The 15,012-nt window shown below is 40.9% G+C and overlaps 1 protein-coding gene across 2 annotated transcripts in view; it reads right to left on the bottom strand.

Moving 5' to 3' along the window:
* The window catches only part of SCAI (suppressor of cancer cell invasion), a 602,691-nt gene that overhangs the window by 517,411 nt on the left and 70,268 nt on the right, over positions 1–15,012 (bottom strand). Inside the window, exon 3 of one of the 2 annotated variants that reach the window (XM_086924674.1) lies at positions 5,054–5,093. The exons of the other annotated variant lie outside the window; for it this stretch is intronic. Within the exon in view, the coding sequence (XP_086780800.1) occupies positions 5,054–5,088 (35 nt within the window). The 5' untranslated portion in view covers positions 5,089–5,093. The remainder of the gene's footprint in view (positions 1–5,053; positions 5,094–15,012) is intronic. 2 annotated transcript variants of the gene reach the window in all.

The following is a 15,012-nucleotide window of genomic DNA, read 5'->3' on the forward strand; positions in this document are numbered from 1 at the left end:
GAGGGCTGGGAGGCCATTGGGGTTACACAACTGGGCCACGTCATGTCCGGCACCACCCTCAAATCCTTCGAGGAGCTCCGCACAGAGTTCCAGATGCCTCAGTCCCAGTTCTTCCGCTACCTCCAGCTGCGGCATGCCCTCACCCCGAGCATCGCCGGCCTCGACTCCCTGCCGGAGTTTAGCCCGGTTGAAGCCAAAGTGTTTATGGGGGACCTGGGGGACAGGAAGGTCTCCAAGATCTATCAGACACTTGTTATTCATTGCTCCTCCACCCTACACTCCCTTCGGGAGGCGTGAGAGGTGGACGTGGGCCCCCTCGATGAGGATGATTGGAGGGAGGCGCTGGAATCCCCACGCGGAACTGCCATTGCTGTCCGGCTCCGGCTGATTCAATTTAAATACTTGCACCGCGCCTATTATACGCGTGAACGTTTGTGGAAGGCTGGTTTAATTGCATCCCCGGAGTGCCTGCGTTGTGGGGTGGTGCCTGGCTCCCTGATGCACACGGTGTGGTCGTGTGGCCGACTGACTGGGTTCTGGAGGGGTGTGTGGAGTTGCCTGGCTGAGGTCCTGGGTTGGGACCTTCCTCGTACCCACCGGCTGGGCCTACTGCATATTATGGAAGGGGTTGGGGGCAACATATATAAGCGTCACCTGTTGCTCTTAGGGCTGGTGGTGGCTAAGCGGGACCTGGCCCGGGCATGGAAGTCAGTGAGGGCCCCTCCCCTGTCTGCATGGCAGGCTGGGCTGGATTATTTTATGGGTCTGGAGAGGCCGATATTTGAGGCGAGGGGTTGCCCGCGCAAACACTACAAGATCTGGAAGCGTTGGGCCGACTACCGTGGCCTGTCCTTGGACCCCCCGGCGGAGCAGGAAGAGGACATTTGATCACAGTGACACTTTTGGCCTGAAACGGCAAAGCCCTGGTGGCATTACACCCACTTATTCCTTTTACATTTCCTTTTCTGTTGCTTTCTATACACGTGTGGTAGGGGGGGTTGGGGGGGTGTGTCTGGAGCGGGGAGGGCGGAGTTGTGGGTTAGGGCGGGTTGCTGGGGAGTTTTTATACTGAGCTTATGTCGAGTCTACTCCATCCTTTGCTGCCTATGTAATTGCTACATTGATATTGTTGTGGTGATCTTCGTGTGTGGAGATACCACATTCTTGATGCTTATTTGCTCAATAAAATTGGTTGTGAAAAAAAAAAAGAATGATTGTATGGTCTGCTGAATAAAGGTGTATTTGCCCAAGTCGGATAGTGTGGCTTGTTATGTATGGGTGCGGTTGCTTTTGGATATAATATGAGGTGATGCCCGCATTACGAGCCCTGACCCGCAAGCTAGACGTACTACAATCGTCAAACTGTCTGTGGAAAAAAATATATATATATATATATATATATATATATATATATATATATATATATATATATATATATACACACACACATATATATATACACACACACATATATATATATACACACATATATGCATATATATATATATAAACACGTTCTACAATCGTCAAATTGTCTGTGGAAAAAATTATTATATATGTACACATACACAGATGTATATATATATATATATATATATACATATATGCATTTATATACACAAATGGATATATATATATACACATATATATATACACGTTCTACAATCATATATATATATATATATATATATATATATATATATATATACCCACACTGACATATATATATATATATAAATATATATAAACACATATGCATATATATACACACACGCATATATACACATACATATAATATATATATATATATATATATATATATATATATATATATATATATATATATATATATATATATATATCCGCCTCCTAAACCAAATACAATTGCAAACAAAATAAATTGCGACCTATATTATTTGTAAGAGATCAAGGAAAGAGCTAGTCCAAACAAAAGGTACAGTTTGTAGATGTTTCTAAAAGGTACATAAACATAGGGCAATCAGTTGCAAACAGAGACAAAATAATTTGCAAACATTTCACTTCAACAGATCTTTCTGAAATAGTTGAAACAATGATGATGGTTGCTTAGAAAATGAAAAGGGATGTCAGTAATTGTAAAGACAATAACAATTAATGTTGGAATTACTGGAAAGACAATATCAGGAGTCACCTTAATCTCTTAAGGGTATTGCTAACCAGAGGTGACAAGAGATCGCAGGTGGTAGGAGACGCGGGCATGCACAACTCGTTAAATAACTAAAATGGCATGGACACTACAAGAAACATGCACTAGTACAAGCAGGAGGGGGAACTATTGAAACACCAGCTTGGCATGGAAATCCCAAAATGTGGATTGTGTACCCGTGCCTTTCCAAGAAATTCCAACCCCACTTTTGTTTATTAGTTAGTCTCCACCTTGGACATGTGAGTTGGACTACGAAAAGGTGAAAAAGTAATCAAAAGAGAGCAGAATTTAAAGATCCACCTCCTTGAAGGTTCTTCCTGATTCAGTCTTTGGTCAGCTTTCCCTACGGATATCACAAGGCTAAAGGTTTGCATTTCGTCCTCGTCGCAATGCACAGGCGGTTGAGGTCCGCCTGCAGCTGCTGACCTCTGCTGCATGGACACCCACCCCAGCTGCTCACGGTTTATCAATAATTTAAAAATAAAACTAGGACAAGACTAATAATACCTGTGTCTAGACTTGTGGAAGCGTGTGGGCTTCACGCACTGCAAGGCCAACATCGCTTAAGGACTTCTAGACCTGCTTTCAATCCTATCCCCATATGCCATAGCCATGGGGGGAGGGGCTAGTGTGCAACACAGCACATCATGCATGAAAGTGAACAGCCTAGCCAGACAAAATGATGCACCAATAGGTGGCCAAACCTTACAGCTAAGGCACACAGACCACTGACAATGGTCCAAGAACAAGGCCATCACTAGGGATAGAAATAATTAACATTTAAGTGGAAGGCACATTATTTAAGTTTTTAATTGTAATCAAACAGTTGTGTGAACTTCACACATTGTTTACTAACACCGGTGAGTTGTGAAAGGTTATTTGCTTCACCAGTCAAGGAGACAGCATTCCCTAATTCGAATGGAAAGTTTGAAGCATTTGCAAACTAATTTACCTCTGATACCAATCAGGAATATTTTTATGAGTGGTCCTGTGGTCAGTGATTCTGCTGAAGGCCGGTACTCTTCAGGAAGAGCAGACAGAGTAAGGCAACAAAGACAATGGTTTAAAGGTTAAACATAGATATGATCTCTGTTATGTCCTTCCTTTATTTCAGTGTCCTGACTCAACCCTGATACTTAAACGCCTCCACTCCCTTTAACAGTTTAAGAAGATGAAAGGGCTAGCAGTGTCAGTAACATGCTCCACAAACTTCTCTCAGACACCTTAAAACCCCAGGAAAGGGCAGCTGAGGCTAAAGCTGCCCCAGATACTGAAACCAGTTTTAGCAAAAGCTAATTGGAAAATACCTGCTCGTGCATGGTGATGCAGCTGCACGCAAGCTAACTCATACGTGGCCATCTTGGAATGGGTGGGCATGTGCCATCACACAAAGGCATCCATTTTGGCAATTTCAATTTACCGCTGCAACATGGCTGACGCCCTACTTAGAAAAGCCGTCGAATAAGGAACAGACAATTTAAAAAGGCAAGAAAACCATCTAGTGACAAGTAAGGGGCTGGATAAAAGCCCACTCTATTCTCTGCATTGCAGACAAGAGGTTTTTGACAGTGGACAGTAAAAGCTGTCTGTAGGCAAGACTGAAAAGAGCCCTCACGCCCAACAACCTTTCTTGGTTCACCAGAAACTTGACAATCAATCATCACATGTTCACAGGAAAGTAATCTTTTTAAAAAGCAGGGTTTGCAAAGGCATTGTATTAAAAAACCAGAATGGGTGCTTTTTGTGTAAATCCACTTGCAGTGTAGAACATGTTATCAGCCTATAACCACTCTCACGAGTCAATCATCCGCTTTTACAATTTACATGCCTAAAACTGAGGCCGGTTATGTGCCATCGCGATATCTAGAGTCTACTTTTCACACACTTTTAATAGTCAATCACTTGGGATTTGATGTCGGGACTGTGAGCTACAACAGTGAAGATGGCCACTAACGTTAAATGGTTAGCAGGTTAGTACTTGATCTGCAAGACTGCATGCAGTTAGACATTTTCTAATAATGCAAACAAATGACTAAGAACTTCAATATGTCGAAAAGTACAATATTCTTGGACAGTTTTAACTTTAAGAAACAATAGAACAAGAATGTAGACCAACAGACAGAAAGGTACCTGAGCGAGAGGCTTGGAGTCAGTAATACTTTTCAAGAATATCCTTTTAGGGACCAAGATTCTGTACTAAACAGAGCAATCAATAAAACTGATTTGTACATTTAAACCAGTTACCACCTTGTGAATTTATAGTTTGGAAACTGATTTATAGTCTTTGACAACCTCACTCCCCACTGTTAATGGGTGTGAACAATGAGTGTACAAGTGTAATGATAATTTCCCTAAGTCAATAAGACTGATGTGTAGGCTTAAACCAGTTATCATCATGTGACTTTATAGCTAGCACCTGATTTGTCGTCATCTTTGAGAACCTATCTCCCCACTGTTAACATCTGCTTATGATGAGTGTGAACTAGGAGTGAAGACGTGTAATGATAACTTCTGTAACAGGATTGGTGGCTCCTTCCAACTCTACAGTTCTTTACAATGTGGTCTCCACTCAGACATAGCAATGGAAAAATCTTAGTGTAGCTAATTGAAACTATGGTTAATGGGACATTACTTGGTTTACTGCCTCACTCAAGCCAAGTTTAAGATCTATTTCTAGATAATCCATCACCACTACCCATCAAGGAGGAGATGGGTGTAGCAACGTGTGAGTCAAGAACAAAAGTACGAGAAGAAAAAAATGACGGAAGAGTGAGGACGGTCACATATGTATTACGTTTTCAGAGTTACAGCATGTATGTCTTTACAAAAAGAACCATTTTGCCTTTATTCTAAAGGACTTGGACGAACCTCTTTGAGGAGCTCCTCCTTCCTCTCTTCCCCATCCAGCCTGAAAAACAGATGTTTGTGTGCGTCAGTATAGCAGAGGGAGCACGCCTTCCTAGCTACATACCCTAGCCTTAAGCATTCATTCCATAACCACCTTCCACTCCCACTCGCCAACAACACAGCCATTATGGAATGATGGTTAACAGCAAAGACACCAACACCTGCTGCATAAGCAAGGCAAGCGGACGAGTAACATCTAGGCACATGAGCAGAGAGAACGATTTTAACTTTGGAATAAAGCAGACAGCAAACTGACAACTTCTATTAGCCTTTCAGATCAGAATAGATGTTACTCTACATAAAACTTTAGAAAATGTTGGTCTCTGGGACCTACAAAGAAATACACAACCAGCAATGAAGAAACTTTATTTCATTAATTAACAGAATCATTTTACATGGTACGGTAAGATCATTCATCACACAATCGGCAACAGAAGCAGAAGACAGCATGTGATTAGGAACTTACTTGTAACGTAGGCTCGCTTTTCTTCAATACAAGCCATATGATCGGTTGGCTATATTGACACCAAGTTGAGGACTCAAACACATGATTTATCAGAAGCAATTAGAGTAAATCTGCAAGCTGCTCCCTAATTATGTGGTACCAAATCTGAACAATTTAACTGGCTTGCAAACCTACCACCAGAACTCCTGGCTTATCACATTTCGTAGTCATGATGTGCTTCATCTACACACAAAACTTCATTATGAGGTACAAGATTTTTTTAAACAAATAAAATTAAGCTAGCAGATCAGTGATTTGTCTAAGCAAACAAAACATTCCTCCATAAATCTAATTCTTGTTTCATCAACATCCAAGCAATCAAAAAGTTGGCACTGATAACTTACAGAGCTAAGCTAACCGCAAAGTTTGACCCTACTGTTTCCCTAGTACCAGATATCTCCCAAGGGTTTGGCAAACACTGGTTTACAATATTGACTTTTAAACAAAGATGTTATACAGCCCCTTTTAAGAAAGTATCAAAAACATTTAACGCATTGATGCAAACTTTTGCTATAAGGAAAATTACATAACCAGCATACATCTACTATAATAACATTTGCTTAATGAGAATCAATCAAATTAAGTTTAAAACGAGATTATTGTTTAAACTATCAAACAATATTACTAAACATATTTACAAAAACATTTCTTTTTAAACCACTAAATTTAATATTTCTTTATACTTAAATGTCCTCTTCTTGTAAGCTCTATTATTTGAAGAAAATATATATAGTACAGTTTAGCACTTTAGTATCACCTGTATGAAAGTGAGAAATACTCTTAATTCTGTACTCTTTGTGCAAAAAAGTATAGAACTCTCATACAAGAATCTTCAAGGTTCACATTTTAATCACTTCTTAATATATTTTCTGGGCCACAGTGGCACACCAACACTGAAATAAGCAAATCATTAAATGTATATAACAAATGTATGGTAGCAAGGACCACAGGGTCTTCACAAAGAAATATTACATGTCACACAATCGAACAGGAGAATGTCACAATCATTGGTGAAACTCACAGAACGTATTTATAGAAAAAGGAACTGTGCAGTAAACAAACCAGAGACACACTCGTAGGCACTTGAATTGTTCAACTGAATATCAGCATGCAATACAATTTAGGAGACATGAGACACCCAGAAATCATTGAAAGGAAATTCAAGTGACTTCTCCAAATACTGAAGTCCATCCACAAACCTTTGGTAAAGCCTTTATTTGCAAGCAGTGTTATTGAGAATTAGCCTCCCTCCAACTGCACTATCTTAAAAGTCAGGGGGTAGTCAGGCTGATCCTTATGCTCTTATGTAGGATTATGTTCCTCCGACTACATTAATCTCTTTGCGAAACAAATGTATTTGAGATTGCTAAATATTATAAGGCATTCCAGAGAAATAATCTGTAATCTCTTTATCACCGCCTTATTTCAGGAAAGAAACATGGGCAGTTTTGTGGCATGTAATAAGAAATAACACTTCCCCATAGATGGCTATGGGTAATTCCAAACATGTCAGCACAGAGCAAGAAACAAGCAAAATGCTTCTAGTTTATAGATCAATAAATGTACAAGTCCAATTCACAAAATGAGTCCACGCATATGTAATACTCATCATTCATAAACAAATATCTTGGAAAATTTGCAAATATACGTTTTATCAGGAGTATCATCATTAATGTGTCTCAAGCTGAGGTTGAAAAACCAATTCATGTCAGTTATGAATTCTATCATTAGCAAATTGTGCACAGTCATCAAAAACAGACCTGGTCAAAAATGTTTACACAAAATTTGGTCTTGAAATGGCTCCTCAATTGAACCAAGTGTGCTTCTCCTCTACCTGTATTTGGACCAATGCCAAGCTTCGTCAATCTGCGAGATCCGTATTAAACTATTAATCGACTAGGTGAAAATATTGGGGAATGCAAAATCTATGGTCACTTTGAGCATCAATGAACATCAATTAAATCATTGCACTCAAAGAACAATATCTCTGTTCGTTAAAGGTCCAGAAGTTATATAAACACAAACATACGTTGCTGGTACATGGATAGTTACTGCGGAAGTATGACTGGGCTGGAGAACTTTTTGTCATATGATCAGGATCTGACGAATGAGTGACTAAATAACTCTTTACAAAACTATTAGGGATTCGTATCTCATTAAAGCAACACAAAGATTTGGAGTAACAGTATCAATCGGATATCTGCCCTTTGTATGGATATGAAAGGAACCATAATATTTTTGTACTGATAGGATGCAAAAGTCATGAAGCAATACATGCTATATTTACTAATATATATTAATATAGTTGGGTTTCAAGGCTTAGTTTGACACACCATTATAACATAAAGGAGTACAATTTAGCTTAGAAAATAAATTGGGTTTTTTTTGTCAGTGCTCCATGAAGAACATTTCTGTACAATTCTGTCTTTTTTCCCCTCGCTAACACATATTTCATCCATAATAGATGGGCAAGCCTTGGGATTTTTCAAGGCTGTCAAGAATAAGTCAAAGACAAGAGCATCGATGCAATATCTTGGCCACAGTATACAAACAGTGGATAACAGCACAAGTGACTATTTGCAAAGCTCAAAAGAGATGTGAAGCACCCCGGAAAAGGTGTGATTAAGGATGTTAAAGGATACATTATAAGATGAGCGAAATAACACATACTGCTTATAGATGATGGGGCACAGGCTATGGAGGAAGAAGAGTGAAAGACAGATTGAATTATTGTAAGGGGATGGTATGGTAAATAATTGTAGGATTAGGTTGATACTTGGTGCTCCACTCAGGCTTGCACTCAAGATTCTGTACTTGGGTTACATTACCTTGATTACAGTGTGTCCCTACTTAGATGATCTTATTGTGTCTAAACGCAGAGTGTGACAATTATGTGGAAGTCCCAGACTGGACGCTGAATTCAGGATAGTAGAAAGCTCATAAGACATTTTAAAGTGTTAGAAACTCGGACGCCATCATGTAGTACGTTTCAAATTGGCCCCAGATCGGATTTGGTGAGAATGCTCAGAGTTAACAGTATGCTTAATGGTGGCAAACAAGAGCACTGAAGTCATGATATTAGAAAATGTGAATGTAAAAAAAAGTTAGAATTGGGGTGGTTGGGGATTGGCTTATAAAATGAAACACAGAAATCTGACGAAGACCCAGCAAAGGCTCCAATTAAGTCTAGTCTTTATATGAACCATGAGTCGACAGATCCAATCCTGCAAACCAGTGCTAAAAAAGTAAGCTGTCTGGGCAACTATGAAGTTCGTACCTAGGAAATAAGGTGGTCCTAGTAAAGGAAACAGGCAACCAGAAGGCGGGTGTTGTCAAGGTTGAAGTTCCGGTGTACTATGGCCTAAGATGGGAAGGCGCCTGGGTAGGGAGCTTGTCCCGTCCACTTTGTTTTCTAGAGCTCAGCACCCTCTGATGCACAGATCTTACCTGTTGAATGGTGTGGTGTGCACTATCCTTGCACCCTCCAAAAAGAGAGTTTGCAGTGCTGTCTTCAGCAGAGATCATGATTTGTCCCTGTCCCTATTTTTATTCATGTGGGAATTCTTATGTCTGTATCCTCCCAGTGTGTCATCACGGGCTCAAGACACTTGAGTTCTGCATCGACATCCTCTGTGGGGCGGACAGCAGCCTGTGGATTGGCCGTGGTTTGTCCAGCGGGGGCGTCAGGCGAGTTTCATGATCAATAAGTATCCATCTCAGGTGTCTCTAAAGAATCCAAGAACAGTGCAAGGACTGTTGGGTCGGTGAATTCCTTCAGGGTGCTGTTGACAGTAAGCAGCATCATAGAGGGTTTAAGTAGCCCATATTGGATCCCCAGTTTTCGAAGTAAGGGCCTCATCGCCAGGAGTTATTTCAGACACACCCTTGTATCTTGAAAACAAATCTGCTGATGTGTAAATGGGCACACTCTTGTAGAGGAAAGATCCATTGTGCTGTTTTGCTGCGGTCACCAATTGTCTAGCCTAGTGGTGGTAGCGGAGGCATGCTATGATCGGTGTGGGTATAGGTTGGTTTAAGGTTGTGCTCGTGAGTAGACTGCAGGCACATTGGAATTCCAAGGTTGGTACAAACGTAAGGCCAGTGAGCACGGGGAAGAGGGACTTCAATAAACCAGCAATGCCATCCGTATCCGCCCCTTCAGGGATACCCACAAAAGGGACATTGTTCTTCCTACTCCAATATTCTACGTCCACCAGTTTCCTCCTTAGGGCCCACAGTTCTTGACCCAAGTCCAGTTGGTTCTCAAAAACTGTGTGTCTGTCTTCCGATGCCTCTATTTTCCATTCGTGGTATCCAAATGAGCTTGGAAAGCTCCCAAGTCCTGGTTGTAGGGATTTCATTTCACAGGAAGTGGATTTCATATCCACATGGACTGAGTTGATAGATGATTTAATAGAGATGAGCTCATTTAGCCGGGTTCCAGCGTGACTTTGGCCTTCTTTGACAAGGGAGGCTTCTGCTTGCCTCCCACCACTTCTGTAAAAATGAATTGGAGCAGCGCCTTGCCCTTTGACTTCAGAGGCAACTGGGGTCAAGACAGGAGGCTTGGCTTATGGTCACAGGCACCACGGGGGAATTGGACAGGGTTCTCCTCAGCGAGAGTTCCAGTAGGGGTCAATAAAGACCATAAGGTCGAGGTACACAGTTAGTAAGCTGCCCACTAATAAATATCAAACAATCTCCTCCTGAGGAAGAGCAAGGACTGCGTCACCAGGGTGTAGATCCTGTAGTCCTCTGATGGCCATACCCCAACAGCTCCCTGGAAGCATGTGCCATGAAGTGCGAGAGGGAATTATCCCAATGTCAGGTTCGTCAGCGGTGTGGCGAATAGGCCGCACACTAAGGTCCCTCAAATGATGGCCGAGGAACAGGGCCTTAGGTAAGAACAAGCAGAGATGCAGAGCAAGAACAAGAGAGATGCATGGGCCACCTTGCAAAAGTAGCCCCGTTTCGGGGGTCTCCCACAATTCAAGTCAACGTCCTAAGTGGGACAATATGCTGGTCTCGGATCTTCAACACTGCTGCTGACGTCTCTATTCAGGTATGGAAGTTAGGGTGGATTTTGCTGGTGGGCCAATTTGATTGATAAACTGTATTTATAGTTCTTTCAATATCCTTTTTTCATCTGTTTGTATGGTTATCGTTTAACAGAAATACACTGGATGGATTGAATAATGTCATGCGGCAAAGTTGAGGTACTAATCTTGTTGATATCATCCTAGCGTGCTTGCATGCAGAGATACACATTCTGCTGTATGTGCTTCCTACTTCAGGGTCTAGGTGACTGCGCATTGTCAGTCAATTTGCTTCATGAAAGATCAGGCTGCCTCAGGACTGATGAGATGATCTGTTTTCAGTTCTTTTCAAAAGCATCACAGAGCACATTAATTCTAACAGGCTGTGCAGTTTTGAGAATTATGTGTACTTCCAAAGCTGTTTATAATTAGATTATCTTTAATTGCCTAGCAGTTAAGATAATGACGGAGACTTACTAGATGACTGCTTGCTAAATGTTTTGGTTTTTATTATTTAGTGTTCTGTTTTATCTGTTTCATAAGGCAAATTCCCCAAACCACTGTAAAGGTGTTCAGAAGTGGCTCACTTGTGGCAAGCATTTCATACAGCCTTGCTGCCTATTTTTAGTATTCCAGGGACGTGCATTGGATCTGTCCATTCCCTTCATGTCCTCAGCATAGACAAATGTGGGCTATTCCCATGTCTCCACTTACTTGTTGCAACTCTTTTACTGTGTATGCTCTTATTTTAATGCTGCACACGCCTCATCCTATATTAGATTGAATCAAATACAGCGGTGTGTCCAAACTGTTTTTCTACATAACGTTACAACAAAAGAGTGTCCAACTACACTACAAACTTCAGATTATTGGAATTCCTAAACTCGTACACATCTGAACCATTAGTAACTTTTGTGCTCATTAGCTACGTTTTTTGGGCAACATCAAGCTCCAAAAAATCAAGTAAAACAAACAAACGCAACAAACAAACACACACACACGTTCCAATTAGAAACTATAGGCCACAAAGAGACTGATAGGTGGAAAGATACAGGCTGATGTAAAAACAGGAGAAAAGATAACTCCAGGTAGATGGATACCATAGAAAGCAATACGGCCTAAAATCGAGAACATGACGGATGGGATCAGTATCCATATCGACAATTAGTACATTCATAGACCTCCCAATTCAGATTTTTAAAACCTCACAAGTCCTGGCTACCAAACCTTTTGCAGTAACTTTTTTTTAGGAGTTAATGCAATAACTCTTCTTTTGTAGGAGTTAATGCAATAACTCTTCTTTTGTAGGAGTTAATGTGTAAATTTAATTTAAAGTATTACGGGTGGCAAGCTTTAGAAGAATACCACTATACGCAACATGGATGGTTTCTCATATTCCTGCTCTCCTCTGTAAACGGAACCCGCAAATAACTAATAAATTCCCCAGTTGTCATGATGTAGGGGACTGGATGCATATGGTAAAGATTTGCCGGTTTCCTCGTGGCGTTTGGCAAGCAGTAGCTTCTTACATAGCTCAATATCTTGGATTATAGGTGTTCTTATGACCTTTAGTGGTATCATTGACTGCATGACACTGATGAGTCTATACCTGAATATTCTTTAAGAAATTGATCTATTCAAATAAAAAGAAAATATTTTTGGAAGAAAATCAATACCAAATGATACAACCGGCATCAGAAGCATTTAGACTTTTAGAAATGAATTCAGGATATAAAGACACATAAGAGTAAAAAGTATTTCTTGTAGTGCGATAGGCGGTAAAGTTACTCATTATTTTAGGACCTAATAAAATTCTACTTCATCCCTTTCTGTGTTTCATCAAAGGGACCTATTTATTTTACAAAGTTCTTAGGGAAAGAATCCAGGACAACTTGCAGTGCGGAAGACTACTTGCTTCACCACCTCAGACGGGGAGAAGCACTTTTGTCTGTGACCTTTTTGGATGTCTAACGTCAGCCAAAGGAGGATGAATCTGAACATAGCCTTGGAACGAGTATCTGGAGATCTGCTGGTGTATCTCGTATCTACACATTTGTTCATGGATCATAGATCTGGACTTGCATGTGGACGTCTGGTCATGGGTCCGATATCTGCATGCCTGGTCTTGGATCAGGCATCTGCAAGTATCGTCTTCTATTAGATACCAGCATGTCTGATTTTGGGTCCGGATAAGGAAATCTGGTATGGTTCAAGTCTTCTCTTCGATCACAGATCTGGAAGTCTGTTCTTTGATGAAAGACCTGAAGCCTTGACACGGACCTCAGGTTTATTGATATCGTTTCAAACACAAGGAGATGATGGACGGAGCGCTGAAACTTTTCAGACACTCACCCCCAGTCACAGATCTGAGTTGAATCCATCATCATTCTTTAGCTCACTTCGCCACTTCAGTTCAGACCCAGCCATATGCAAATCAGTCTTGACCCTGTGCCTCATGGGAACAGTCCGGCCCGAACTGCCAAGCCAGGTCTTCCCTGAACCGGAAACAAGCATCCTGGGACTGGTTTCTGGGTAGTACCCTTCATCAGCCAGGCTAGCTTGAATTCAGTGGCAAAGTGAGCAAGGGACCAACGTCTGGGCATAACCTCCCACCCGAGTGGGACGGGTATGCCCAGACGTGGGACCCATGCTCTCCATGCCAAGCCATCCTGGCTGATGAGGACTGAAAGCCCGAAACCGTTCCTTGGATGCTTGTTTCCAGTCCAAGGAGTAGCTGGCCTGACAGTTCGGGCTGGACTGTTCGGATTGGGCACAAGGTCAAGACTGAATTGCACACAGCTGGGTCCAAACTGGAATGGCATGGTGAGCAAAAAAACTATTGATTTTAGGCTCAGATCTCTGTACTGACATTGTTCTGCATTCTGTCCATCAATTGTTCTTTTTGCATTTATTGATCTCATTGTTATCCTTCACCAGTCGTGCTTTGGTAGTTTGTTTTTCGCTGCCACCTTGAGATTAAGCATTAGTTCTTTTCCAGTTTTAGTGTCTTAATTTTACCCTAAGAAAATTAATACTGTTCTACCTTTCTTTTAAAATACATAAATTAACTGGCCACGTGAAAATAAATAACTTGTTTTAATAATTATCTTACATGCAGCAATTGAGGCTTGTGTTTTTTAAGTACCAAAATGTGGCCATTTATTTTACAATTTATGGTGACTGTTTCCTCTCTACTAGTGGGCAGTATTTATTTGATAGTTTGCTGCTCAATTCGACTGCACTCAAATGTAAAAATCACAAATGAAACCACTTACATCTCAACTTTCACTCTTCAGCCATCATTAATATGCAACTTCTCTCACAAATGAATTAAGATCAGCAAGTCTAAATAAACCCCCTACCAACATGTCGCTTAAATAAAATGGAAATTGTATGCCATCATACACACATCAGCAAAACATTTATTCAACTTGGATGACATGAAGGAAAATGTGAGAGTTAGGAGGATGGGTAAATGAATGCATGAAGGACTAGCCAAGTAAACCTACACCCTCTCTCTCCCCTGGCAAGCAACAACACGTCTTGCTGGTGCCCTCCACAGCCGCTCATGAGTTGGCCTCAAATAAAGCATTTTTAGTCTTAAGCTTTCAGCCTGTCAGTGGACCTGGTCAAGCTTCAGTTTTTGTTCCTGAGCATCCATTATAAAAATGTCTGTTCTGCATCCAACTGAAAGAATATGGGTGTTCAATTAGGCTCCTACTCCCTTCAAATGTAGTGTCCTTATGTGTGGCTTTAAGTAACATCACCCTCTTGTTGGAACGTAGCTTGTTAGTAGGATAGCCCCATGCCAATGTTACTGCAGGTGCACCACATGGCCAGATTGCTTCAGCAGGATACAAGCAAGGATGTGATGTTGGAGGCCTGGAGCTTCAGCTCTCTAGGAGCAATTATTTTTTGAACATGTTAGGGATAGATGTTTCTTAAAATCCACCACAACCCATAACATCTACCACAACTGTGTGTCGTTTTGATTTTTCAATTTAAATTGTAATTCATCTTTAGGGATTTTGCAAGTAACATCCTTAGGGAATCCCTCATTTCCACTACTTTAGCCAAATATATAGTCCTTCTATTGATGCTTACTTTAAAAAGTTTGAGAACATCCTTGTGTACCAAAGTAAACAGGAGCTTCTGCAGACTGACCCAAAACACCTTCTGCACACCTCCCATGTGAAAAGCTCAAACCTTAACCAACCAGAGGCCAAGATCTGAAAAAATATATCAATTCACAAACTGCAGAGAAAATATAAACCTGCAAATCTGAAAAATACGAATGTACAACAAATTACATAGGGTTTCTACAGTATTGGTTAATAAAACAAGCTATAAGATTATCAACAAAGGATTCAAAAACAAAA

The sequence above is a fragment of the Lissotriton vulgaris genome, chromosome 5, assembly GCF_964263255.1.
Source record: "Lissotriton vulgaris chromosome 5, aLisVul1.2, whole genome shotgun sequence".
NCBI lineage: Eukaryota > Metazoa > Chordata > Amphibia > Caudata > Salamandridae > Lissotriton > Lissotriton vulgaris.